Here is a 26,569-nt window from a genome sequence, read left to right as displayed (position 1 = left end):
AGCCAGATGGCGTCGCATCGTTTACTCGAAAGTTTACCGAACTTGAGTTCGGGCTAAAATCAGCTTTATCCACCCAGCCATAGACCACCAAAACGCCCGCCCCTCATCAAGCAATAAGAATAAAAAACCTTTGAATTAAACCCAGAAACGAACACTACATATAAAAAAACACCCATCATCAAACACCCAAAAAGAAATGCCAGAACGCACGACTAAGCAGAGTAAAAACCAGCAATCATGAAAGAACAGAAGAAACGCGCATTTACCCCCTACAAAGCAAAAAAAGTAAAGTAATACAAAGGACCAAAACACCACATTCACAATCACCATCCCCATCCCTAACCGTCTGAAATAACCCCCCACCGCCCCCAAAGAAAACCTTCGACAACCAAGTCTACAAATACGGCATCCACAGATGATCCAACTGAGCCAGATTCGCGGGATTCGCCGCCTTGGAGATAAGATCTATGACCGTCTGGTTTGCCGGCAGAGTGCCAGTTCCAGGCTGGGCCAGGCTCGCGGTCTTCTTGATGATCAGGTCCGAATTGTGCTGGACCTTTTCGCGGAGCTGCTGCTCTCCCAAGACGGGGCGGTGTTGCTGGGTGAACCACCAGATCATCTCGTCACGAACGAACACGCTCAGGTGTTGTTCTAGCTCAAACTGTCGAGGTGTTAGAATTGAAAGGTTATTGTGAGAAGGGGGTTGGCTTACATCAGGCTCGCTGAGACATCTCGCAATGGTCATGACTGCACACGAAAATATTCCTTCGATGGCAATGGGTCCCATGAGAGACTGAATGTTTGGCGTCAGACGGAACGGCACAGCCTCGTTGTTGTGGAAGGTCGGATTCGTCGAAGCCAAAGCGGGAATAAGTTCAGAGCCCCAGATATTTCCGGTCGCGCGGGAGATGAACATTTTGTGCGGGTATCGATTGCTCATGGTCATGACGTAGGTAAGGAACGTCAAGGCAGCGAATTGATAGCTGAACTGCCGACGGAAGAGGAAGAACTCGGAGAACGAAGGGTATGAACTCGACAGGAACTCCAGTACAATCGTCTTCGGCACCATCTTCTCCTGGATTGTATTGAAGATCTCGAGCTTAACGTTGGGATCCACGAGCTGCTGACCGGTCCGTCCAGGCTCTAGAGAAGCGATAACCTTCCTGAGGGCAAACACGATTGGATCGTCTTTGTTGATCCCAATCTGACGACAGTGGTCCTCGAAGATACCCTGCAGTGAGATGTATGAAGCGTCATCCTGAACCAGGCGGAGGTGTGGCGCCAGAGGAACCATCAGTGGCAGATGGAAGTTGAGATTCCTGCGACGGCTCTCCTTGCGGCGTCCGAGAACACCGTTGAAGATCCTAAACAGCTGGAGTATCCTCTCTTCACGACGGCAGTGCCTGGCTGCGGGATGCTGGACAGCAAATGCGTGGATGCTGCCATCGTGCCCTCTCATCTTTAGTCGACGGTGGCAGATACCGTAGCCGCGAATGACATCCACCTTGGGGAGGAAACGATCAATCCGGACAAAGTCCTTGTTGTTGTCCCTGTGGGAAAGATACTGTCCAGGGATCTCGACATCGTCAAACTTCTGGAATTTGAACTCGCTCAAATGAGGACTGTAAGATTCCAAATTCTGGTAAGGTGGTCGGCGATCAAGCTTCTCCTCAAACCTGTCTCTCCAGCGGCGCAGCCGCTCAATGTACTTGTAAAGATTCGGCTTCTCCGCCACGAAATCTGCCTCGAACGCGACCCTGATGTGGGCAGGAAGGATCGTCTCGGCGAAACGGGAGATATTGGCCTCGGTAGACGGCGGCAACTTGGTATCCTCCAACGCAGGATTCATCCTAGCAATCCACTGCAAAGCGTCGTTCAGCAACGCAACGATGAGTCGATACGCGTCCTCATCCGGCGGGCACTTGAAGAACTTGGAGATCTGATCTCCCATAGTCTCCATGGATAAAGCCAAGAGGGGAAAGGCCGTTTTGAGGACCGACATGATCTCTTCCGCATGTTCCCATGGGAGTCGGTTGACGTGTACCGGTGGAGCAGCTGACGTGCCGTTCTGGCCTTGGGGACCGGGAGACGACGAGGTCGGCTGAGCACTCTGCAGGGTTGGAGATCCGGCTGTTCCTGGTTGAGCCGCCACCATTGTGTTTTGCAACGGACTGCCCGCCCTTCCTGCTTCTGCAACACCATTTGGTTGCGGCTGTGCGCTGCTTGGCCGTGGCGGAACCTGGCCCTGGGGAACAACCGGCGAGCCAGCCTTTCTCGACGCGGCGGCGGCAGTCTGTTTCTTGATGACCTGGTAATCCTCCCTGCTGGTACGAAGTAAAAAGTATAACGCCTAAAAACCACCATCAGTCATCTCACCCAAAAAACAAAAAAACAAATGCGGGATCCTTACCTGAGGATGGTTCTTCGCGATCTTGATCAATATCGCCCTCGCTAAGCGTGCCTCCTTATGCGAGAGGCTCGTCAACAGCTGCGGAATATACGTGATCCAGTACCACACTGGCACATCACCCTTGTAGGCATCGAACGCGGCCGAAATCGACGCACTGGCATCGTCCAAACTGAGCAGCCACAGTACGCGACCCAACAACTTCCTCGCCTTGCCGTTCTTGAAGAGACCCGCAGCCTCAAGGTAACAACTGACCGCATTGCCGGCGGGTGCCATGTCGGTGGGATTCTCCTTGAATAACTGGTCGTTGTAGTGTCCCCACTGCGCCCAAGCCTTTGGCAATTTCAGATCGTGATAGAGGGCCAAGCTGAAGGCCTCGTTCGCTTCGTCTTTCTGCTTCAGCTTGGAGAGGAACATTCCCTTGAGCGTGTAGAACTCGGCCTTCTGCTGCGACGCGAAGTATCCCAGGTTGGTGTTGTTGATCACCTCCAGACCTTGGGTGAGCTCGTTCGGATTCTGGTAGTGGCACTTGGCCTGCTCACGCAGCTTGAGGAACGCCTCCTGAATCTCGATATTCGGCAGCGTGTAGATTTTGCTGAGCTGGCTGATGCATACTTCGGGGAGCTGATGTTTACGGGCGACGTGCGCGAAGCGATTGATGATCCATGCCGTCTCGTGGTATCCGCGGTATCCGTAAGAGTTGCTATTCCCACCGGCACTCTGATTCTGACTGGGAAGGAGGGGGAGATACGTCTGATTGATCGAGTGGAAGATATGCTGACGCCAGGTGACAAGGTCATGCCAAGCGTTGATGTCGTCCCAAACATTCGGTAGGCGATCCCGCCAGGTTCCGAGAAGCATCTTAAGCTCCTGCGATTTTGCGTCGAGGTTCTGTGCCGTGGTAGAGTTGAGGCTAGCATAGATCACACTGGCGTCGTGAAGCTCAACCAACTGCTGGAAAGTTTGCAGAAGCGGGATGTGGGCCTGTGTGATATTCTTGGGCAGACTATGCCACTTGCGCAGCGACAGTTGAATGGCCTCATCACACAGCCTCGAGAACTCCGTGGGGACCTCCGTCTTCTGGTGAACTTTCTGCAGCGCCATGAACGCAGCAAAGAAGAACCGTCGAGGCGTGGGCGCATCCATCAGACTCTTGATAGTCTGGTCCATCCGCTCTCCTTCGCTACCATTCCAGTTATCAATCAACCGCCATCCGCACTCAAGCATCAGGTCGGGGTAGTTCTCGTGCTTCGCGAACTCGCTGAGAATCTCCCACTGCTGCAACTTTTGGGCACAAATAACCCAGTGGTCCTCCCAGAGCATGTATTCCGAGTGGGAGAACGGCAACATCCCGGTCCTGGCCTTGATCTGCGCATTCTCGTACATCTGCTGCGCTTTATCCCACATGCCATGCTGCTCGAACGAGATCGCACTATTCGTTTCGATGTAATTTGCACGGCGGCGCCAGAGGCCGTAGAACATGTCCTCCTCGGCGATAGTAGCATACATCTCAGCGAGGGCGTCGAGATTGCTCTCGCGGACAACAGCCGCGTCAATGGGCGGCTTGTTGACATTATCCTCGAGAAGGTGCAACGAAGTGTACCATGCGTCATAGCTTCGGCTCAGGAACTTGACCAGATGCGCCGGCAGGTTGAGCTTCGGCTTCGAAAACTCGACACCTTCCAACAGACTCTGAATGACGTTGGGACGCTTGTCCATCGCGCGGTTATGCCAATCCTTAGCGAGTAGTCCGACGATTCCACGCGACAAGTCCATCCGATCCTCCTTTCCGATGGCAGACCAACATAGCGGGAACAGATTAACCCAGATCTCATGGCCCGATTTCGAATCCAGATGCTGCAGCTGCCGGAGGGGCTCCAAGATATCCGCGCTGCGAACATCCGCCAGGCCTTGCAAGAACCGTTTGTGCTTGAACATGAACTCCTCAAACTTGTCGTCGAGCATGACATCCCCCTTACGTGCATCCTTGGCTCCGTACGTCGTAAACAGTGTCGAGGCGGGCATTACTCTGAGGTCTTCATTGTGGAGCTCAATCCGCTGGTCCATATCGACCGAGCCAAAGAGCAGATGAGTGGCCTGATGCAACCAGTAAGAATCGCTGAGCGTTTCCCAGTTCTGGGTTGCCATGACGAAGCTGAACCTATTGCTGATAGTCCGCGAGATGCTGCGATCAAATATCTGAAGGAATCGATTGCGCATATTAACATCCTTAGCCCTGGTACCGACCAAGAACGCGTGCTCCAGGCGAACAGTCAACTCCGTCTTCGTGATGACCGGGTCTTCATAGATCTTGATGACGAGCTCCAGGAAGCTGTTACACAGCTCTGGATCCGGACGCGATTCGAACGAGAGCATCTTGGACAGGACGGCCGTCTTCTCCTTGAGAGTCGGAAAAGTTTCTGTCGACTTAAATACCCAGTTCTCAACGATGCCAAGAATCTTTTTGCAGAGCGTTGTGCTTCCAGACTTCTCCACCAGTTGTGCCATGACGCTCAAGAACGGCCGGCGTTGATCACCGAGGACCGAGACCCTCGACGCTGCCACATCGATAACCATGCACAACAGCTTCGTCGTGGTATCAGGGTCAAACATTTGCGAGTTGCCGCCGGGGGTGTCCGGTCTCGCGCCATTCTGAACTATGGGTGTCCCTCCCGGCCCGACGGCTGGCGCAGAAAGATGGTCTTTGCCCAACTTCTGGAACGCCTTCATTAGGGCCGAGATATGGTCGTCGATGACGCTAGGGCGCTTCTCTGATAGAGTATGAAGGATGTGAACACTCGACATGAGATTGGTGTTCAAATTCTCCTGGACGATGCTGCCCAAGGACGCGACAAACTGGCTCTCGGGCGACTCCTTCGGCTCCTCATCCTCATCCTCACCTTCAACCTTCTCGATGGGCAGAGCACTAAGGACACGTGCCAGGACGGGCTGCAAACTCTCTTGAACCTCTGCACTGTCTGACCGGAGGGGCTTATCCAGATATTTCTGGATCGTGTCGAGTTGTCTCATGACCCATTCGTCGGCCTTGAGGTCAAGAATAACCTTCAGAACATTGAGCGAATTCACGAACCCTGGCAAAGTCGCGTCCGAGATATCGTTGGTGACTAAGTATTCCGTCATGATCTTGGGGTAGAGGTCGATCTCCAATCCTCCCCAGTAACTCGGTCCCAAAAAGTCCCGCAGAAGGAGGAGAGCCTTGGTACATGGCTCATCCGGCTTCGCGATATACTTCTCGGGCAGGCGGCAGATGAACTGGACAAGGTGGCGAATGACCAACGCTCTCAGCTGCATCGATATGGCTTCGGTTCCCTGGGTACCAGTCTGGGATGGAGATGACACCGTGATGTTGCTCATCATAGTATCGAGTTTTCTCTTCTTCGACGGGGAAACATCCGGGCTAGCGCTTCCACGAGACATCTCAACTCTATGCTGCTCCCACTTCCAAATCAGAGTCACCAGCTTGATGAAGAGTTTCTTATACTCCGCAGAAGGGCTAGGGATTTGGATGACAAGCTTTGGCAACGCGGTGACAATCCACGTCGCGAAATGTTCCCGCGAATCGAAGAACAAGTCGTCATGCCTGACCAAGAACTGGAAGATATTTGTCATCTGGTGTGGGTTGTGGCCCTCCTCCGACAGAATCCTCCTCGGCCATCGAGCCCAGATAGGATATTTGTCATCGGGACGGGTGGGAACCCGCTTCTTCAATACCGGCGCAATGAGTTCCAAGGCCTGGGTGACCAGCGGCCGTCCTTCGTGTTGATGTGCCTTGAGCAATGCAACGTAGATCTGAATCACAATCTTTGACGGTGTGTCGAAGTGCTTAATGAAGAATGCGATGAGGACGTACGCGGCCTGCTTGTTGACGATATCCTCAAGTTTGATGTAGTTCCAACCAAATTTGATCACGTCCTTTCTGGCTTCTGCGAGGGACTGCTGGTGGTCACGGATCAAGAGCGCAGACATTTGCAGCAGCTCCATTCGCGAGTGATCAAGGCCTTGAGCAGAGTCATCGCCCAGGTCGCCAAGATTCGGCCGCCAGATCTTGTTGTGTACATTCTCGATCAAGTTCTTGTCGACCAGCTTTTCGCCATTGATGATTGGGGATCCCCGCTTCTTGTCCATAGCCAGAATAGGGTTGACCAAGTAGTGGAAAGCAAACGTCTTGGTCTCCTGGGAGGAGCCATTAGTGTAGAGGCTGAGACACTTGTAAATGATGTTCCGCCATTGCTCGATGGTTCCCGAGCGGATGATTTTGGTGTAGATGTGATGTGTCAACACATTAGTCGTCTGAGCACGCCTATCAGAGGTCGTAGCATCGATAACCTTCCACCCATATTAGCTTTGACCACGCACCGCTCATGAATAACTCACCTGGAAAAGAAAGTCCAAATCGTCATCCACCTCCGTCATGTACACCATGAAAATCTCCACCGCCGTGGCTGACGCCTGCTCAACCGCGAGCTTGATGGGAATCGGAACTTCGCCCGCCTTCGATTTCTGACGGATCATCACCGCGGCCTTGAGGAGTTTCACCATCAAATCCCTATTACCCCGCATCCATTCCTTAGGAGCAAACGGCGCGATAGACTTGACTATGTTTATGGCGTTGATGATGGCCACAAACTTCTCCGCGTCTGACTTGTCCTTTAGTTCAATAGAGTGTTCTAGCAGACCGGGGATATCCTCTTGCACCACATCCCTCAGCGGCTTGCTGGACTCGTCGTTGAGGAGCTGAGCGAACAGGCGTCCGTACTTCATCTCCCCTAGCTTCGGTTGGACATGTTTCCACGTCTCGCCAGGATACCGGTTGATGAACTTCAGTAGCGGCAATCGCACTGGGCTGTGTTGGGTTCTCCGCAGCTTTTCCTCGAGGTCAAGCACTATGGTGACCAATCCACTCATGAACCCAACCGCTGCCGGCGGCAACAGGTGGAAGATGTTGAGGATCGCGGCAATGACCTTGATGACCGGGTTCTGCTCGAGGAGCTTGGATGACGTCTGTTGAAGGAAAGCGGTGTCTGCTAGTGACTTGAGATGTTCAAGAAGTCGAGACCCTATCTCAACCTTGAAGTAATTGGTCAGGAGCTCGAGCAAGCGCGCCAGTCCTTCCAGTCCAGCCACGTTCAGCCTCTTGGGGTCGGAAAGATTCATCAGGATGGGCCGAAGTCCACTCTGCAAGAGGTCCCTGGGCAACTTGTTGGTCTGTTGCAATACACCCTTCAGACCATTGTTAGCGGCCTCAATGACCTCGGGTGCCTTGTAATACAGAGACTTGAAGAACACCGAGATGATGCGTGCGCGCGATGATGCCTTGTCGGGAGTATTGAACTCGGGGGCCAGAATAGCCGTTGAGAGCAGCTTGATACATACAACTCTGAGATTGAGAACCGCCTCGGTGGTGCGATGCTCCTGGAGCCTGTTATTCGACAACTGCTCGTCGTCGGCATCGGCCAGTGCAAGGGCTTCCATCATGAGCCGATTCATCTCGTCATTGAACTCGAGGAAACCCGGTTCGAGCTTAAGACAGTAGGTGATGGCGTCGATGTATCCGATCTGACAGGCGAACGGCAGGGCTCGTAGAGGCTTGTTGAAAATAGGCGTCAGGAGCCGCTCCTTCACCGGAAGCATCAACGTATGCTTGGGGATGCCGATCATATTCTCCAAGATGACAAACGCATTCTGGACTGCTTCTCGTACGTGCTTGTTCGGATTTGAGATCTCAACGAAGAGCAGCGCGCAAAGGTTGAAATTCTTGGTATGCTGCCTCGTGAACTCCTCCTTCGAGGCGTTCTGGTTGCACGTCCGAAGAACCAACTTCAATGTTTCTTGTGCCAATTCTCGGGTGAAAGCAGGTAAATCTTGTGGGACATCCTTAATGACGTAAAGAAGTGCTCTCACGAAGTCGTTCTGACGTTCCTTCAACCAGTCCAGACCCATACCCAGGTCCTCAACAAGCGCCCGAATACCCTGAACGCCACCAAACTTCGGATACCACTCCTCCTCGTAGCAGTTATGACAGAAAGTCTTTGAGAGGTAGAAGAAGAATGGCAGGCGGTGCACCTTCTCATCCGAGCCGAAGACAACCGCAGCTGCCTCAAACATCACTTTCATGGCGTTCTTAGCGGTCTCGCGGACTTCGGTGCGATCGGAGGAGAGGCAGTCGCCGATTGCATCAGCCAACACTCTGCTGTCAAGGTGCATAGGACCTTCGCCGCCATTAACGGCGAATTGCTGCTTCCGTTGCCGCATCTCGATGACCGCTCGTCCAACTTCAAGAATGATGAAATGCCGACACACATCGAACGCGAGCGAGGTAGCCTCCTCAGCCAACTGCCCGATAGCGGTAGCGTGCATCACTGCCTGGAGAAGCTTACGCAACACTGCCTCCTGTTCGTGCTTTTTGAACACGGACTTTGTGCGGTCTGATATGGCGATAACAGACTCCGACGACTCGGTTGACCCCTCGTAGAGATCGTTGGCGTACAGCCTAACCATCTGCAGGAAGTCCTCGGGCAACTGATCATAGCCGATGAAGATCTTCAATGTGGAGGCCAGGTACCGGAGGGACTGCTGCTTGTAAAAGATATCGGTCTTCTTCTCCTGGTCCGTCTTCGACAGCTTGACTTCGAGGATCTTGCCGAGGGCGAGCTCGACCATTTGCAGTATGGGGAAAGGCCTCTCGCCGGGTGCACCGATGAGCTTGACATTGATACTTGAAGCATCATCCGAGTAAGTCTTATACTCGAGCTCCGGGGGATGGGTGAGAAATCTCCTGTTCCGTCCACCAAGCTTGCCGAGAATGCGCATAGTCGTATGACTGTGGAAATGGTTGTACGGAAGCGGCTTGAGGTGCTCCCACAGCGCCGCCATCAAATCGTCGATGTACGGTGCCATGATAGGATCCAGGTAGTCAGGTGTCAGGTTGTCCACACAGAGCTCGAGCGTCTTTAGTCCCTTGCTGACCAGTTCCGGGCCGGCACGCAGAGCCACGACTAGGGGTTTCATCAGGTAGCTAAGATGGGGAAGCAAGTTGCTGAGTCGTGCAGGGACCGTAAGACATAGCTCCACGTACAAGTCTCTCTCTTGTGGCTTCCGCGCAGAGTTGAGCTGGGTGTTCAAGTTCTCCAGGAGGACTTCGAGCAGAGGAAGAATCTCCTTGTACAGATGTTCGAACCGTCCACCTCCGATACTTCGGAAGAGAGATCGTAATAGGTAGAAGTAGTTCATCGGCTCGGCCGCCGTAGTTGCCAGGTGGAGGGACTTGAGGACGATGTCACGCACGTGGGGGAGCAACACGGCCTCGTTCTGCGCCGAGAACAGCGTGACAGCCATGAAGGACAACTTGAACAGTCTCAGCAGCACATGCGACTTCTTTGGGTCGTCGGTTCCAACGTCCTCGATGTTGTTCATGAGGAATTGCAGCAACATGCCGCAAAAGCTGGGGGATGTTGCCTCGCTCGCCAGGAAGAACTGTGGAACATGCAACAACGCCGAATGCTCAAACATCATGCGGTACAAGAATGGGATCTCCGAGTGGAAAACCTCATGGAAGGTGGCCGGATCGATGCAATGGAAGACAGTAGCGAAAGTCTCCAAAAGCTCCTTCTCCTCCTTGCCATTAGGGGCCACGAAATGCGGAGTGGTGGCGACGTCCGAGTCCTCGTCGGCGTCGAGTTCCTTATAATACCTGAAAACGCGGGCACCTTCTCGGAACAGCTTGATAATGATGTTGACTTCCTCGGCACTGAATCCAAACGCTACTTCATTCCAATTGGACGGCATGTTCTCTCCCGGCGGCGATGGTGGGTTGCAAGCCCTGAGAGAAAAGAGCATACTCTTCAGCCCGTTCATCAAATTCTTGAAGAGGAACTTGTTATCCGTGACCGGGTCAATTCCACGTTCCCTAGCGTTCGATGTCTTGATCGGTGTCGCCATGAAAATCTCAATTTCATCATAATCCTCCTTGCTCATATCCTCCGGTGGGTCCTCGTCCATCTTGCCCTCGTCCCGGTGCTTCTTATGGAGCCTGCTTGTCTTCACAGCATTAGGGTATTGCCGGTTCATGGCGGCAAATTTCTCGGCGATGGCATCCAAGATCATGATCAAGAAATGTCGTGCCTCCTGCTTGTCTTCCAGCTTTGCGATATACTCGGCCAGGTTCAACAACAATTTGGCACTCATGGTCTGGAAACTGGTGCCAGGGAAATTATCGTGGAGGTTCTTGGTGTAAACATCCACAGTGCGCCTGATTTGGTCGGGCTTGAGCTGTTCGCGGACGTGATGAATCAGATCCGCCAACATACTGTAGGCTAACGGCCTATCGCGAATAAGTCAGCATGATGCAGGGATCGCGATGATTCGAGAAGCCGAACCTCATGGTCTCGTAAACGGTAAGACCGTCACCGATGAGCACTCGCTCGTCCAAGAGCTCATCGATCTTCTTAAGGAAAATCCGCCGGAAATTGAAATTGATGATATGTCTTGTCGCCACCAACAGTTCCTAGAAACGGGCGGTATTAGAGACGACAAGCCATATACGGGGAGGTGAACATTGCACACCTTTCTAGCCCCCGATCTTTCTCTCGGGCAATCTTTCAGTAGCCGCACGACGATTTCGGGAAGAAACGGCAAGAAATCCGTTAATTGCTGTGCGTAAACCCGTAGGACATATGCTAAGAAGCTCATGGTCTAAAAAACCTCGTCGTAAGCTATGGCTGCTACTACACTACGTTCATTGTATTAAAAAAGCATCTAACCTTGACCTGAGCGGTGACGAATTCGCCAAACGCCACTCTGTTCTTGATTCCCGAGCTGACGCCAGTGAAGTTCTCACCCCTGGCCTTCGCCTGATCGTGGGCCTCTTTCTGTGGGCCAGCCTGAAGCTGCAGCATTTCCTTGATCAAAGGGACGAAGAGCTTCACGTTCTTTTGCACAGAGTTGCGATGTGCTTGGAACAAGCTCACAACGATGATGGGACACTCTGCTAGCACTTTGAAGCTCTGCATTCCCTTCGTCAACGTCTTTGCGGGCTGGTTCTGGTCGGAGCCAGATGGATCCGCTCCTGGGACCGGTGAGTTTGGTTTCGGACTCTGGAGGTTGCCTGGTGTGCTGGGCATCGGCGTGGCCCCCGAGGTCGTTGTCGAAGCGTTGTCGAATGTATCCTTTACCGCCTTGGGCATCTGCTTGAACATGTCCATTATTAGGTCTAAGAATGGTTGGACCTGCTCGCCTAGTTGTTTTTGGTACGTTCTCTGGAAATCCATTATCGTCTTCATACAGAGCACGGCATTCTCTTCATTCTCTATCCGGACCAAGTTCATCAGTAGGGTGAGCACTTCTGTCCGCCATGGTTCCAGAGCGTCTGCTGGTACGAAGGGTAGTCGGTGTATAGTGTCGAGGATCATATTCCGTAGTTTCTACGCCCGACCGCGGCCGTTAGCTATCTCGAGCGTAGTGCAAGCACGGGGAATGCGAGCACACACCTGTTCCGGTGACGTCGAGACGAACACCGGGGGTCCGCGGAGGATTTCCAGAAACACGGGCATGAGCTTCGTCAGGAAATTTTTGTATTCGGCCGGGACGGTATGCGTGAACAGGTCTATTGAATCGCGCAGCTCGCCCGCGGTCTGCAGCTTCACCTTCGCCTCTATTCATCCCCCCACAGGGTCGTCAGAAACCAGGTCCATCAGGTCTTCGCACGGGCGTCGAGGGCTTCAAACCTTTGGTCGGGTCGGCCAGCCTAGCGGCATAGACTTCGGCACCTACGCCCGCCATAGTCGCAAAACTTCGGTCCGAACCGGCTTCAGCTGTAGTATACTCAATACAAACCAGCAGCAGCTATTGAGGTATTAAATGAAAGGAAGCGCAGGTATGTGAATGAAGTTGTGTTCGTTTCGAGTCGTAGGTTATTGTTGCTATTCGGCTAGGAGTGCGTGGCTGCGGGGAAACGTTGATGATCTTGAGCTTGGAAACTGGAAGGAAACACCGAGAGTGAGCAGAAGCACTTCAGCCTGGCTGCAAAGTCGGAGGGAAGAGGAATGGTGGATGTAGAGTACTACGAATTGCAGGTGCAGCTGTTGTGCGCGACAAGCGAGCGAGGTAGCATCTTGCGCGAAAGTGCGCGTGTGACAGCAATTCATTCTAGGACTTACAGGAGCGAATGGACGAAGGTATTGAGGATCAAGCTCGGCAGGTGAAGTAAGTAGCTCAGTCGTGCAGAGTTCGGGAGGTGTTGCAGAGGTGTGATGTGTAGGCTACTGAGTCGTGGATTTGGAGTGAAGTATCCAGGACGGGCCTGGGCGCCTTTGCTTGCTGCGGCGGACCATAAAACGCGAAGAGAGGAATCGCGATAGACCCCGACAGACCTTGGTTACTAAGCTGCCAAGAGGTCATTCGTGGTTAGAGGAGCTGGGCATGTTGTACAGGAACAGAGCCGCAACGAATTGGGCTAAACTTGGATTGTAGGCAGACAACCAACCCGCACCACCGCAACGGTAGAGTACTCCACACAGTGAGGACCAAATCTCAGAGCCCCAAGACCCATTCCGTACGCAAAGCCTGTATCCATGTCCGCATACATCATTGGACTCACCACTAGTAGTTCATTCCTTACTATTCCCACCGGTGAGACGGTTTCCAAGCATATGCACCCGGAATGGAAGTTGAATTCAACCCCGCTCCAGAAGCACATCGTAAGCCTCGCGAATCAGCCAATCCATGCCGGGACAACGATAACCGCCCTATCACCAGGCACCCGTCGTCCCCAACACCAACCATGCATACGTGAGGTAGACCAACAAACAACTACTACGTCTCCGAGCAGCGGGTTATCGGATGACGATCCCTGCAATTCAAAGCTCAAGATCTCGTTGTTTGCCCCGCAGGCCATTGTGCTTCTGAGTTTATGGCGGTTATACAATTCGATCTGCTGACCAGGGGGCTACTTTACGGTGTGCTTCTACAAAGTTGTGCATTAGAGTTGCTCACTTGTAATTGGTCAACCTCTGGTTTGCAAATACGTCCGATCACAATCCTCTCGATAATGGGATAATACATTTCCCGTGGTAGGAGAAATAGTGCTGCGTGACTACTTAAAGGGCCAACATGGACTCTCCAATTGTTGCAATCACCTTATCGCACTCGATTTGACTTCCCAAGCAACCTGCGAGCTGATAATCCTATTCCTCATCGTCGTCATCCTCGCTACCAAGGACATCAAATCCGGCCTCATCATCGTCTTCGCCTTCAAATGCTACTCGGTGATTAGCTGGAGGTGATACGAAGCTGGTGCTACTGGACTCACCTATGTCGCCCTGGTTCATGTACTGAGCCATCATCTGGTCTACACGACCATCAACCTGGCCCTGCGACGTGGGCAGCTCCAATTCCTGCTCCCATTCGCCATTATCCTCATCTTCATCCACATCATCTTCGCCGCGGGTGATCTCGGCGGCTTCCTCGTCCCCAAGTTGTGCTTCAGGCCTTCCCTCGGCGGGGTTCATCCTTTCCGGCAAGGAATGTCTCAAAAAGCGAGTTCCAACACGCCTCTTCTGGGCCCGTAGCTCCCTCTCTTTCGCGTCCCTTGCTTTTCTGGCCGCCTCTTGGTCCTCGTCTTCGCTCTCTTGCTCAAAGATCGCAACATAGTCAGTCTCCAGGAGTTGCTTGTCTTCTGTCAGCGCCATGATTTTGGCCTTCATGACAGCTTTGATCTTGGCGATGGTGCTGTAACGATACCAACCGTCTGTAGTCTACTTGCTCTGTGTCAGTGAACCGTCACACAGGACCGGTATTGGCGGTCTGTGACTTACATCACACGTTTTCCTGAGGTTGGGTGTATTGATCAACTGTTGCATCAACGGATCCGTCACATCGCACAGCTGGAAACATCTACCATCCCGAATCAACCGTTTACCGTCAAAGATATGACTATTATCAATGTTGCTGCCGGATTGGTAGGATGGCCTAGATTTATGCGTCTCGATCTGGAAGAAGACGCTTTGGTAAAAGCGGTATTTAGGATCCGAACGCGGATCCACTCCATACTTAACACAAGTATCCCTCCAAGGTCCGGCCCGCCACATATACGCCACATGTGCCATGGTGAAGCGGACCATGGTTTGGAGATGTTTCGGAAAGTTGTTGTATAGTGCACGGCGTGTCCAGATGGGTCGCTGCTCGAAAAGAGCCCGCAGATGATCAACGCATTCTTTGTGCAGCGAGTCGAGTTGTGCGTACTCCGGGACGTCAGCAGGCTTTGTGGGAATTTCGGCGATGGTTACGTGGACCATCGGTGTTAAAGTCTTTGGTGCAGCCTGGAAGTTGAGGAGTGATGTTTTCCCGTCGATCAGGGCCCGTTTCACCGCGGGGTTCTGGCGATAGCTGTTGCAGTAATATCAGCACCGTAGGGTTGACTGGCGGATGGGATTGGGTTACAAGTATGTGTGCGGTATCACCGTGTTCGAGAATGTCGGAGGCGGCAGAATTTCAGAGTTAGGATCTCCTCTGTCCTTGCTCAGCTCGAAAGAGCGAATCTTCTCATCTGGACGTTTGGTCAGCTTCGCTGGATTTGGTCGAGGCCTGTATGGGAATGGATACAGTCGCCGTCCATCAGTTTATCCTTCATTTTGTTTATGAAGTCCGAATTCGAGGAATTCCACTGGAAGCTCGCCATGTCTATCTTGCCATCAATGATCCGACCAAAGAAGACTGTATGGACATAAAGCCAACCTCTAAACCGGACTGTCTTCTCAATTCTCCCTATAGCTTCCACTTTGTAGTTTCCCTTTGCGGCCCTTAATTTTTCCGGCAGAGTCATTTCCTTTGCAGACGATGAAGCGCCATCCGTCCCAGGTGCCTCATCAACACCGTCCTTCGTCCCCCTTCTCTTCTTTCGTCGTGGGATGGTAATCTTCAGTAGCAAATTGTTGGTGGGAACGGTGCGCGACTCGATGGGTGGCTGCATTGGATCGTCCGGACGAAAGCGCAGGTGAAGTGCCATATTTCCGTTGGCGGCGGCGAGCTGTTGTTTCAAGCTCAAGTCAGAGTGCCTGCACAATGCCACAGAGCCATAGGAGCTACCTTTGCAAGAGCTTCCTCTCCTCCGAGGGTAGCAATTCCCTTCTCGACATTGCGGATTATCCCGGGATGCTCGACGCAGATGATGCGCTTGTCTGGTATCGGTATCCAGGGGCTGGATTGGATGTGATTGTCCCGGGAGCTCGCTGCTGTGGACTGGACGGGGTCCGCACGTTCGGGTTGAGCATCCATCTCGAGGTTGCCGATGGAGGGCACCGCAGCGGTGGCAGTAAGGTTGCTGACAACAGCGGCAGGAATTGCTGACGCTTGGCTTTTAACTTCGAGGACTTGGAAGCTGGGAACCACGTGTTTTTCGAGAGAGATGCCTTTGTTTTTCCTTTGCATGAACCGTGCGCGTGTTTATACGCGGATAATTTTTTTTGGTGGGGCTGCAAAAGTTTGTGCGGGGGAACGCGTCGCAACACGTGGGGAATTGGAGGAGACCACGCACCGTGAGCTCGGGCCACATCGGGTCAATTAACAGCCTTTACCCGCCCATGCAGCAAATTGACTACAAATCGGCCGGTTCGGGCAATTCGCGGTGCCGTAACTCGGAACTGCTGTCGGTGAAGGCGAGCGCACAGGTCTCTCCGCTCGCGAGCAGAGCACGGGTTGGAACAGAACGAAATCGAACAGACTTTGGAGCCTAAGCACCGGCGACGCAACACGATGTCAAAGTGCTTGGACATTCTACATACCCTACACTGCAGACGTCTGTTATATATATGCTTCAACGTGAGCTTCGTCATTCTCGCTTGCTGCCCTTTCGGTGCCCTTAATTGATTCTCGGCGAGTTAATTCTCCGGACTCCGTCACCGAGGGTATTCAAAACTTAGAAGAAGCATCTACATCATCGAGGGATTCGGTCATGGCCCAAACGATGGCTCGATTGATTGATTGACGATTGAGACATGTGTAGACCCAATGTATGGTTCCACTCGTAGACAGCAAGCAAGCGTCGAGGTGACAATAGAAGTTACGGTAGACTGCATAGAGGTACATGTCAACCGTATGATTATTGGTGAAAGACAGAGAGAGACAGTGAGAAGAGCGACTGAAAGGGACTGACAGACAGTGAGAGCTCCTCCCCCTCATCAACACCTCGTCACCCCGTCCCCATCTTCGCCACCTCCCCAACCCAGCAAACCCCCTCCCTCCTCATCGTCACTTCTCCTCACTCCTACTCTCCAAAAAGCGAAACGAAACGAAACTCCCGCCTGCCCCTGGACCCGCAGCTACAGCTTGGATCCAACCACCACCACCGCTACCATCACCAGCTCCACCTCCACCACCTCCACCACTACCATTACCACCACCCCCTCCCCCAAAACCACTAGCTACCCTACTGATACTAATCCCCCTCCCCCAACACGTCCGTGTTGCTTCACCTCACCCTCTTCATTCTAAACCCTCCCCCGCCCGCTCCCGCCGCCTGTCGCCCGCGAATCTTCCGTCCCAGCCAGCCGTCAACTCGATCAACGTGCGTGCTGTTTGCTGCCGCTCTCGTTCCCTACTTGTCGGTCCAGCCAATCCTAGTCGACCCAGTCCCAGTCGATTCTACAACTCCACTTCAAACCCAACCCCAACCTTAACCTCGACACACGGCTCCCAGCAATAGCACCAAGCACCACCAACAACGGCCAACAGGAAGCAGCAATACTACCAGCACCATTAATAGCAGCAACAATAGCAACAGCAGGACCAAATACCACGGAAACACAATCTCGTGCGTATCTAGGGGCTAGATACTCTATACAGGTCACATAGCTGGGATCGCTTGCTCCCGTCACCGCTCCGTTACCCCACAGCCACCGCTGTTCAACACACCTCCACCACCAGAGATACTCACCTCCACCCAACCTCCGGAACCCACGGCCAATCCAGCTTTCAAACCTCTCCACAGACTGCCCTTCGCAAGAGTAATAATTCGGCTTCCCCAATTGATGAGCATCGGACTCACGCACGACACTTCGACGCAACAATCGTTCCTGCCCATTCAGCCCCTGGAAACTGCACTGCTCACCCTCTCTAGCTACCGTAATAGCTAGAGTCCCTAATAAACCCATCGTGGATTTCAAAATGAAAAGTCTTAGGCAGAGAGTGGGTGTATGTGCGCTTTTTTAGCCACATTATTATATTTTCCCTTATTTCAATCGCTCGATGAGACAAAGGTGCTGACGAGTTGGTGCGTTTGTCCTGTTGTAGTTATCTCGAACCAAGGAGTCCAAGACCTCCTCAAAGAAGAAGGACTCTGGTTCCTCGTCATCTCAAGCCTCGTCCGGATCTTCGACCACCTCCGACAAGAGGAGCAGTGGTGATTCAAGCCGGAGTGGGGATACCTCTGCGGACAAGACCCCCAGCAAGTCGAGGGACCCTGCTGCTGCCGGGGCGACTCAGTCATCGCCCGCAACCGGATCTCCTGGCTCTTCGTTGGCCAATCTCCATGCTCACATCAACAATGCTCCTTCTCCTGCGGGAGCGAGAATGATCGCACCTTCTGTGATCATTAGCCCTTCGTCTGCGCCTGTACGTTCATGCCGGAATCTTCGTGATCCGTTGTTCCCAGCGCTGCGCTGATCATGGTTCGTGTCGCGATGTAGCATGTGCCTCCTCCAGGAGCCGCCGAAACGATGCCGGGCGATCTGGTACCCCCCAAGGCCGGTCAGAAGACTTTTGACAGATTGCAGACCGCCCCCAAAGCCGACCAGATTCCTGAGGGTCTCAAGACTCCCAAGAGGCAGCACAGCTCGCGGTTTGATATCTCCGAGAAGAGAGATCTGGAGAAGCTGCCTGGCTTCCTCGGTATGATCGACGCTTGGTGAAGAATCCGAACGAGACATGCTGATATAAATGTAGACGTTCCCCCTCAGCGTAGGGAAGAGCTCTTCCTGCAGAAGCTGGATCAGTGTAATGTCATCTTCGACTTCAACGACGCTTCTGCGGATATGAAGCCCAAGGAAATCAAGCGCTTAGCACTTCATGAGCTCCTCGACTATGTCGCTACCAACCGGTCTGTCATCACGGATAGGATGTACCCCAAGGTGGTGGAAATGTTCGCCAAGAACCTGTTCAGACCCATCCCTCCCCCGGTGAATCCGGTTGGAGATGCGTTTGATCCGGAGGAGGACGAACCTGTGCTCGAAGTTGCATGGCCCCATATTCAAGTGGTCTATGAGTTCTTCCTGAGGTTCATCGAAAGCCAAGATTTTAACACCAACGTCGCTAAACAATACATCGACCACCAGTTTGTGCTACAGGTCAGTTATCGCAACCTAAAAATCATGGGTGTTCTTGGCTTGCTAACTTATGCTTTTCTTGATCAGTTGCTGGAACTCTTCGATTCTGAAGATCCCCGAGAGCGCGACTTCTTGAAGACGACTCTTCATCGTATCTACGGCAAATTTCTCAATCTCCGTTCGTACATCCGGAGATCCATCAACAATGTGTTCTTCCAATTCGTCTACGAGACAGAACGGTTCAACGGAATCGCAGAGCTTCTCGAGATTTTGGGTAGTATCATCAACGGATTCGCATTGCCTCTAAAGGAGGAGCACAAACTGTTCTTGACCCGGGTTCTCATCCCATTACACAAAGTCAAGAGTCTCAGCATGTACCACCCGCAATTGGCGTACTGTATCGTCCAGTTCCTCGAAAAAGACTCAGCCTTGACCGAAGAGGTGAGATCTTTTAACACCGGAAGTCTCTGTTCTGGCTTAGTGCTGACCGGCCCGCTTTAGGTTGTTCTGGGGTTGCTGAGGTACTGGCCGAAGACCAATAGTACCAAGGAAGTCATGTTCCTGAACGAGGTTGAGGATATCTTCGAGGTCATGGATCCTGCAGAATTCGCAAAGGTCCAGGAGCCACTTTTCCACCAGCTGGCCAAGAGCGTGGCCAGCCCGCATTTCCAAGTTGGTTACCCTTGCACCGCCATTTGTGGCTGTCATCCGTACTGACAAACAATAGGTTGCCGAGAGGGCCCTGTACTTCTGGAACAACGAGTACTTCTGCAATCTCGTCAGTGACAATGTCGAAGTCATCCTCCCGATCATGTTCGCACCATTATTCGAGAACTCCAAAGGACACTGGAATAGGTACAGCCCCCTGACTCAATGGTGCAGGACGTAACTAACTATCGTAGAACAATCCACCAAATGGTCTATAGTGCGATGAAGTTGTTCATGGAAATAAACCCCTCCTTATTCGACGAATGCACTAGCGACTACGCCGCTCTCCAAGAAAGTGCCCCTCAACGGCAAGCGGAGAGGGAGAATATCTGGAAGGCCTTGGAAGAGAAGGCGGCGAGGAAGCGGAAAGAGGCAGCGTCCGGCGCCAGCTCAATAGCAAAACCACGTGCCGGATCACCTATGCAGATATCTGAAGACGGGGCAAGCGACAAGCTGGACGCCCTCCACCTCCAAGACGAAAGCCCAAACAAAGCGGTAGGTCACGCTTAATTCGTTGGATTGTGTCAATCAACGCATTCTTTTACGCCATTTGCTCTCGATAGACAACGATTTTGTTCTTTTTGGGGGCGGCGGTGCGAGACATGGTTTCTTCTTCTCACTTGACTGGCTTTCGAGTCGCCTGATTTCCTTTGTTCTGGGGAACACGCATTCTTTTTCGGGTTTCATTATTATGTCTATCCTTTTTCTCATCCTTTTTCTTTTCTCTTTTCTTTTCTACTGTTCTTCGCATGCTTTGTTATGTCGAGGCGTTCCATCTGACCGTTGTTAATAAGAAACGACGTCAGGCTCCCGACTCTCATTACCGTCAGGGCAAATCGCGGTCTCGAAGCGGGAGCTCGTCTTCGTCAAACCAAAAAAGATAATATGAAGGGTTATGGTCCGGCGGTCGTGGTATTGGGTGGCTGGAGGTTGTCTTGTCTTCTGTGTATGGGGAGAAATTAGGGTCGATGAGGATATAGAGTGGTGGGTACAAGGTTGGTTGGTTTGGGGGGGAAGAAGAAATTGAATTCGTAAAGAGGGCAAGATCTTTTGCTCCGAATATTGCTTTTTTACCTGTCACCTTCTTGCTGTGGTGTGTGCAAGTTGGAATCATATCGTTTGTACTTTATGGATGCCCGTTTTTATTTTATAGTTTGCCGGCCGGAGGAAGGGGGATTACTTTGTTGCGTGCGTGGTTTTTATATTCATATTGCTTTACAAGTACGGTACCCACTTCGTTTGATGCATAAGGGGGACTCGGGGAGACAGCTGTTGTAATTGCCGGTGGATGATTTGTTTTCTGTTTCTGGTTTCCTTTTCATACTCTATACTCAGCTTGAGAGATTTGCTGCTGCTCTGCTCTGCCATGTGATGTTTGATGGATGGACGGGACGGGAGAGGATGGTGGAGTATTATCATAATGGCTGTCTGGACTCTGGATATTGATGGATAGAATTTGGGGTTTCCGTGCTTGGCTGTTGAAATCTAGAGATTATTTCTTACTTATGTAAGTAAGTCCCTTGAAGATGCCCCTACGTCATCCAGCATCCCCCCGCCAAAGTGAAATACCTTCACAAACCAACCATCCAAATCGCCGATACTATGTCGGAGCAACAACAGGAGCAGAAGACGGTGGTCATTACCGGTGCTACGGGGCAGTTGGGGCGACAATGCGGTTTGTATCCCTTGGGAACTGGCGGGATGGAAGTAAGAAGGAGCGCTGACTGGGTGTGCTGAACAGTGAAGGCCTTTGAGAACGCCGAGTGGAAAGTCATTGGCACGGGTAGGCACCCGCCCCCCCTCCTCCCGCCTCACTAACACCCACCTAGGCTTCTCCCGCGCCTCCGGCTCGATCCAAAAACTCGACCTGACGGACTCCACCGCGGTGTCGGCCCTACTATCATCCACCCGCCCCTCAGTAGTAGTGCACACAGCCGCGGAGCGTTCCCCCGACCGCTGTGCGACCGACCAAGCTGGCACGACAGCGCTCAACGTGGACTCCACGTCGCTGCTCGCGCGCCTCTGCGCCGATATGGGGTCGACACTGATCTACATCTCGACGGATTACGTCTTCCCTGGCACGCCGGGCGAGGCGCCGTACTCCGCCGGATCCCCCACCGCCCCGCCAAACTTCTACGGCGCGACGAAGCTGGCGGGGGAGGGCGCGGTGCTCGACGAGCCCGGGGGCGTGGTGTTCCGTGTACCCGTGCTCTATGGCGAGGTGGAGGTGAATGGCGAGAGCGCGGTTAATACGCTGCTGGATGTTGTGTGGAACGCCGGTGGGAAGGCGAAGGTGGACATGGATCATTGGAGTGTACGCTACCCGACGAATACGGCGGATGTGGCTAGGGTGCTGGTTGATGTTGCGGAGAGGTATGCGCGCGGGATGGAGTCGAAGGAGGAGATGGAGCAGGACCTGCCAAGGGTCCTCCAGTTCTCCAGTGAGGAGAGGATGACGAAGTATGAGATCTGCCAAACTATGGCGGATGTCGCCGGCCTGCCGCTGGAGCATGTCGTGCCGAATGCTGAGAATGATCTGAATGCTGCTGGTTCGTTTCCCCCCGCTCCCCCCCGCTCCCCCCCCCCCCCCCCCCCCCGAGGCTGTGGAGGGGAGGTGTGCGTGTGGGTGCATATGGCTAATGAAGTGCAAAGTGCAACGCCCGTATGATTGCCATCTGTCAACACAGGAACTCAAGGATTTGGGGATTGATGTTAGGACGGTGAAGTTTAGAGACTGGTGGTGAGTGCATCTGGTGGGAATAGTGGGTGGAGTGGTGAGCTAACTTGGGCGTATGTACAGGCAACGGTATATGAGGGCCTACAAAAAGTAGGTAGGCTCGGTCAGGTCATCGGTATACCTACTCTAGTACATAACCGCCGTAATCATCCTTGACCGAGCTGGCTACCGCCACTGTAGAAACACTGAAACACGTCGGACATAGGTACCAAAGGTCCAGACGATTATTCAATTCACTGTGAAAGTTGTCATTTGTTCATATCATTGATCTCATTGAGCATCATCACCCCGATAACTACATTCTCAGTGCCCTACTCATTCTCACCCCTCATCAAGTAAAAAAAGAGTCTATCACACACAATATGTAAGCGAGTGCTCATTAATGAATAGTTGCACCACAACAGGGGCCGGGGCACAAACCATTGGTAGTCATAGCCCATTTCCCCCTCACTTATTCCTTTTCCTTTTTGCCCAGGTCTTCAACAACTGAGAAAGTAACTATCAAATTATGGTAATCTACACAGTTTCCCCGACGCAGTTCATGCCCACTTATGCTAGTAGGTCGGAGACGTTCATGGGCATTTCGTCGATTTGGGTGCCTGTTTGTGGGTTAGCTAACAGTATGAGGAGGAGGAAAAGGGGGGAAGGAGAGGGCATACTGTAGAACAACTCGATATCTCTCAAGATCCTGACGTCCTCGCTGGTGACAAAGTTAATGGCGACACCTTTGCGTCCGAAACGGCCCGATCTACCGATGCGATGGATGTAATTCTCACGATTGCTCGGCAGGTCGTAGTTGATGACTAAGGAGACCTGTTGGACGTCGATACCTCTCGCCCAGACATCGGTCGAAATGAGGACTCTGCTGTTTCCCTGCCGGAACTCCTGCATGATGGCATCACGCTCCTTCTGCGGCATCTCGCCGTGCATGCTGCTGACCGTGAAGTTGGCCTCCCGCATCTTCTCCGTCAGCCAGTCGACCTTTCTGCGCGTATTGCAGAAGATGACGGCTTGCGTGATGGTCAGTGTGTCGTAGAGATCGCAGAGCGTGTCGAATTTCCACTCCTCCTTTTCCACGGCGATGAAGTATTGTTTCAGGCCCTCCAGCGTGAGCTCGTCACGCTTAACCAGGATGCGCACGGGGTCGGTCATAAATTTCTGCGTCATGTCGAGCACATCGTAGGGGAGGGTAGCAGAAACGACGACGACCTGGGTGGACGGCGGCAGGTATCGATACACGTCGTAGATCTGCTCTCTGAACCCGCGGTTCAGCAGCTCGTCGGCCTCGTCGAGCACGAGCATCTTGATCTGTCGCGTGCGCAGGTTGCGACGCCGGATCATGTCCGCGACGCGTCCGGGCGTGCCCGAAACCACGTGCTGGCCGTAGTCGAGCTTGCGAATGTCCTCGCCGATATTGGTGCCGCCAATGCACGCGTGGCATTGCACGTTCATGTAGTCGCCAAGCGCCATAATAACGGACTGGATCTGAGTTGCCAATTCACGGGTGGGGGAGAGAACCAGCGCTAAAGCAAAGCCACACCATCAGCCCTTCCCTTCCACTTTGCACCACCACTACCGCCGCCGCCCCCGCGCACCGAATCCACTCGACTAACCTTGGGTCTCTCGCACCGCCGTGTCAATGACCTGCAGTATCGAGATCGAGAACGTAGCCGTCTTTCCGGTTCCGGACTGCGCCTGGGCGATAGTGTCGCGGCCCTTGCAGATCTGGACGATTGCGCGGGACTGCACAGCAGAGGGGGACTCGTAGCCGTAGGCGTAGATTCCGCGCAGCAGCGTTTCCTTCAGGTGCATCGCCTCGAAGGTCGGCGCTACCGTTACCTCCTTCGTCGTGGAGAATTCCAGACGTTGGTCTTCGCGGCGGTCGATTCCGTCGGCCATGGTGGGGGATTTCTGGAATTGAGGTGGGTGGGATTCGGGTGGGTGCGTTTGTTTTGGTTGCGAGAATTGGGTTGTGCAGAAGATGTCTAGATCGTATCGTGGCGGTAGTTGTTAGGTCAAGGAAGGATGGCAGAGACGCATGGCAGGATTGAAGTCGAGCTCGGTACGACCCGTGGCATGGCCGGGTAAATGCGAAAGCATGACCAATGGCAGCCTTGGTGTCTTCCTTGCTGGCGCCACCAACAACCTCGCGTTTCTACAACTGCCACGAGTTCCGTACGCGATTTCTTCACCAAGGAAAAGAAAGACGTATACACCAAATACACCATGGCGATTCTAGAAGAGCAGCGGAGCTTATGCGAAGATCTTGAGCGCCTAGAGCAAGCATGTGCCGACCGCGTGCTAGAGGAACCACGGACGGTACCACAAAGCCATCCTCTCCACCCCACCAGGTGCGAGTGAACCATTGAACTGACCAGAAGCCCAGGTGCGAGACCGTCTAGCCCGCGACCACCAGATCGCCAAATTCGTCGACCGGTTCCAGCAGCAATCCGCGCGGCTCGTCTCCCTCAAAACTGACAGTGACGGCACGCTGCGGCGCGAGCTCGAATCCCTCACCACGCACGACCCGTTCGAAGAATTCTACAAGCAATTGTCGACAATCAAAGACTTCCACCGCAAGTACCCGAACGAGCCAGTCGAGAACCTCGAGCGCGCCTACAAGCGCGATGCCAGCACCGCCGCCGCCGCCGTCGCCGCCGCCGCAGGCACGCAGGAGCTCTTCCTCTCGGAGATCGACGCCATGTTTACGGGCGAGGAGAGCAACGGCCGGTTCTTTGACCTCACCAAGAACCACGAGGAGTATCTGAACCTCAATCCCAACGTCAAGAAGATCACCTACCTACAATACCTGTCGGTCTACGACCAGTTCGCGCAGTTCACGCGCGCCCAGAAGATGAACGATCGGTACTTCCGGTACCTGACCGGCGTCGCGGACTACCTCGAGTCGTTCCTGCGGCGGACCCGGCCGCTCGAGGACCCCGACAAGATCGTTGCGGGCATCGAGGCCGCGTTCGCCGAGGCATGGGAGAAAGACGAGGTCCCCGGGTGGTCGAAGACCTTACCCGCCGCCGCCACAGAGACACCCTCCGATAGCGGCGACAACACTACCACCACGGCATCAATCTACTGCGACGCCTGCCAAAAGTCGTTCAGCAACAAGAACGTGTATGAGCACCACACGTCGTCGAAGAAGCACCTGAAGAACGTCGCGGCCATCGGCACGCCGCTCGACCAGTCCTCGAACGGCGGGAGCACCTCGCAAGACGCACAAACCAAAGCCTCGCTCGCCCGCCTCAAGGACCGCGCCATCGCCGAGCGTGAATGGCGGGTTGTGAAGCTCACCGCAGTCCTCCAAGCACAGCGCGAAGCTACCACCACCAACGTCGAGCGCAAACAGTCGCTCACCGAGCGTGAGCGGCAAATGGAGCTCGAGGCGCTATACCTCGAGAGCAGCGAGGCGGCTGGAGCTGGTGGCGGGGGCGGCGGCGGCAACGGCGACGGCGGCTCAGACGACGACGGGGACGACGACGACAGCAAAATCTACAACCCGCTCAAGCTGCCACTGGCATGGGACGGCAAGCCTATCCCGTACTGGCTATACAAGCTGCACGGTTTGGGAGTCGAGTTCCCATGCGAGATCTGCGGGAACTTTGTGTACATGGGCCGCCGCGCCTTCGACAAGCACTTCAACGAGAGCAGACACATCCACGGCCTGCGGTGCCTCGGCATCACTAATACCACGCTGTTCCGCGAGATCACAAAGATCGACGAGGCACAGCGCCTGTGGGAGAAACTCGAGTCCGACAAGAAGCGCCAGAAGGTCCAGGCCGAGACCGTCGAGGAGATGGAGGACGCCCAAGGAAATGTTATGCCCAGAAAGGTCTTTGAGGATCTGCAGAAACAGGGGCTGTTGTAGTGCTGTGCTGTGCTGATCTGCGAGCTGTGCGCTGAATTTATTATATTACGTTCTTACACATCCTTCTTTCTTCGGTGTTAATGTTACTTTGCTTTGCTTCGCTTGGGTTGGTTTGGTTTGGGTCTGTGTAGAGTGGTTTGTTCTTGCTTGCTGCTATGATGCTTCGTTTTTTTTCCCGTCTTACCTATTACGACTACACTATTGTACAATACCATAACCATGCCATATCACTCGCATCGCACTCCCAGTGTTACTCTTGAGATCCGCATTTTATTCATCATTGCATGCGCTGAGTAGAGTAATGGCACAAAGGCAGTGTCACTATCGCAAGCCAGCGCAACCAAGCAAACCAACCCCTCCCATCCATCCATCCATCCATCCATCCATTCATCGCATCCATGTCACCGCATGCCAATCCCTCGTACCTCTACAGTACAAAAACAAACCCACCGACCCCCCGGCCCCACTGTATCGTACACAGTCAGACCCAATTGCAGTAAAGAAAA

The 26,569-nt window shown here is 53.4% G+C and overlaps 6 protein-coding genes across 6 annotated transcripts; 3 read left to right on the top strand and 3 right to left on the bottom strand.

The window, feature by feature from the left end:
• Positions 1-286: 286 nt before the first annotated feature.
• Positions 287-12,331, bottom strand: BZA05DRAFT_263112 (uncharacterized protein). The gene is made up of 9 exons (XM_051480148.1): positions 12,151-12,331; positions 11,914-12,077; positions 11,188-11,847; positions 10,991-11,119; positions 10,804-10,931; positions 6,803-10,748; positions 2,411-6,754; positions 713-2,350; positions 287-661 (listed from the first exon to the last, which is right to left on the bottom strand). The coding sequence occupies exons 1-9, from the start codon at positions 12,203-12,205 to the stop codon at positions 395-397; spliced, it is 11,331 nt and encodes a 3,776-aa protein (XP_051340830.1). The 5' UTR covers positions 12,206-12,331; the 3' UTR covers positions 287-394.
• A 1,847-nt stretch (positions 12,332-14,178) lies between these two features.
• Positions 14,179-15,697, bottom strand: BZA05DRAFT_335218 (RNA polymerase III transcription factor IIIC subunit-domain-containing protein; the record flags this gene model as incomplete). Its single annotated transcript, XM_051480756.1, has 6 exons — positions 14,179-14,809; positions 14,864-14,969; positions 15,026-15,103; positions 15,158-15,248; positions 15,294-15,449; positions 15,509-15,697. The coding sequence occupies 6 exons, from the start codon at positions 15,695-15,697 to the stop codon at positions 14,179-14,181; spliced, it is 1,251 nt and encodes a 416-aa protein (XP_051340829.1).
• A 1,887-nt stretch (positions 15,698-17,584) lies between these two features.
• On the top strand, positions 17,585-19,959 carry BZA05DRAFT_425035 (phosphatase 2A regulatory B subunit-domain-containing protein; the record flags this gene model as incomplete). The annotated part of the gene is made up of 8 exons (XM_051485940.1): positions 17,585-17,611; positions 17,711-18,031; positions 18,106-18,307; positions 18,362-18,762; positions 18,829-19,182; positions 19,243-19,413; positions 19,469-19,596; positions 19,644-19,959. 8 exons carry the CDS (start codon positions 17,585-17,587, stop codon positions 19,957-19,959), a joined length of 1,920 nt encoding a protein of 639 aa, XP_051340828.1.
• A 1,092-nt stretch (positions 19,960-21,051) lies between these two features.
• Positions 21,052-22,193, top strand: BZA05DRAFT_335181 (RmlD-like substrate binding domain-containing protein; the record flags this gene model as incomplete). Its single annotated transcript, XM_051480753.1, has 4 exons — positions 21,052-21,124; positions 21,191-21,232; positions 21,279-21,998; positions 22,102-22,193. The coding sequence occupies 4 exons, from the start codon at positions 21,052-21,054 to the stop codon at positions 22,191-22,193; spliced, it is 927 nt and encodes a 308-aa protein (XP_051340827.1).
• Positions 22,194-22,435: 242 nt separating this feature from the next.
• Positions 22,436-24,211, bottom strand: BZA05DRAFT_371600 (putative eukaryotic translation initiation factor eIF-4A subunit). Its single transcript, XM_051481684.1, has 3 exons — positions 23,800-24,211; positions 22,846-23,709; positions 22,436-22,785 (listed from the first exon to the last, which is right to left on the bottom strand). The coding sequence occupies exons 1-3, from the start codon at positions 24,083-24,085 to the stop codon at positions 22,736-22,738; spliced, it is 1,200 nt and encodes a 399-aa protein (XP_051340826.1). The 5' UTR covers positions 24,086-24,211; the 3' UTR covers positions 22,436-22,735.
• Positions 24,212-24,827: 616 nt separating this feature from the next.
• On the top strand, positions 24,828-26,296 carry BZA05DRAFT_393876 (uncharacterized protein). Its single transcript, XM_051483273.1, has one exon. It carries the CDS (start codon positions 24,888-24,890, stop codon positions 26,061-26,063), a length of 1,176 nt encoding a protein of 391 aa, XP_051340825.1. The 5' UTR covers positions 24,828-24,887; the 3' UTR covers positions 26,064-26,296.
• The last annotated feature ends 273 nt before the right edge of the window (positions 26,297-26,569 follow it).

Source organism: Tricharina praecox, assembly GCF_024521635.1.
Source record: "Tricharina praecox strain CBS 144465 chromosome Unknown BZA05scaffold_8, whole genome shotgun sequence".
NCBI lineage: Eukaryota > Fungi > Ascomycota > Pezizomycetes > Pezizales > Pyronemataceae > Tricharina > Tricharina praecox.
This window is presented reverse-complemented; position numbering and strand designations above follow the sequence as displayed.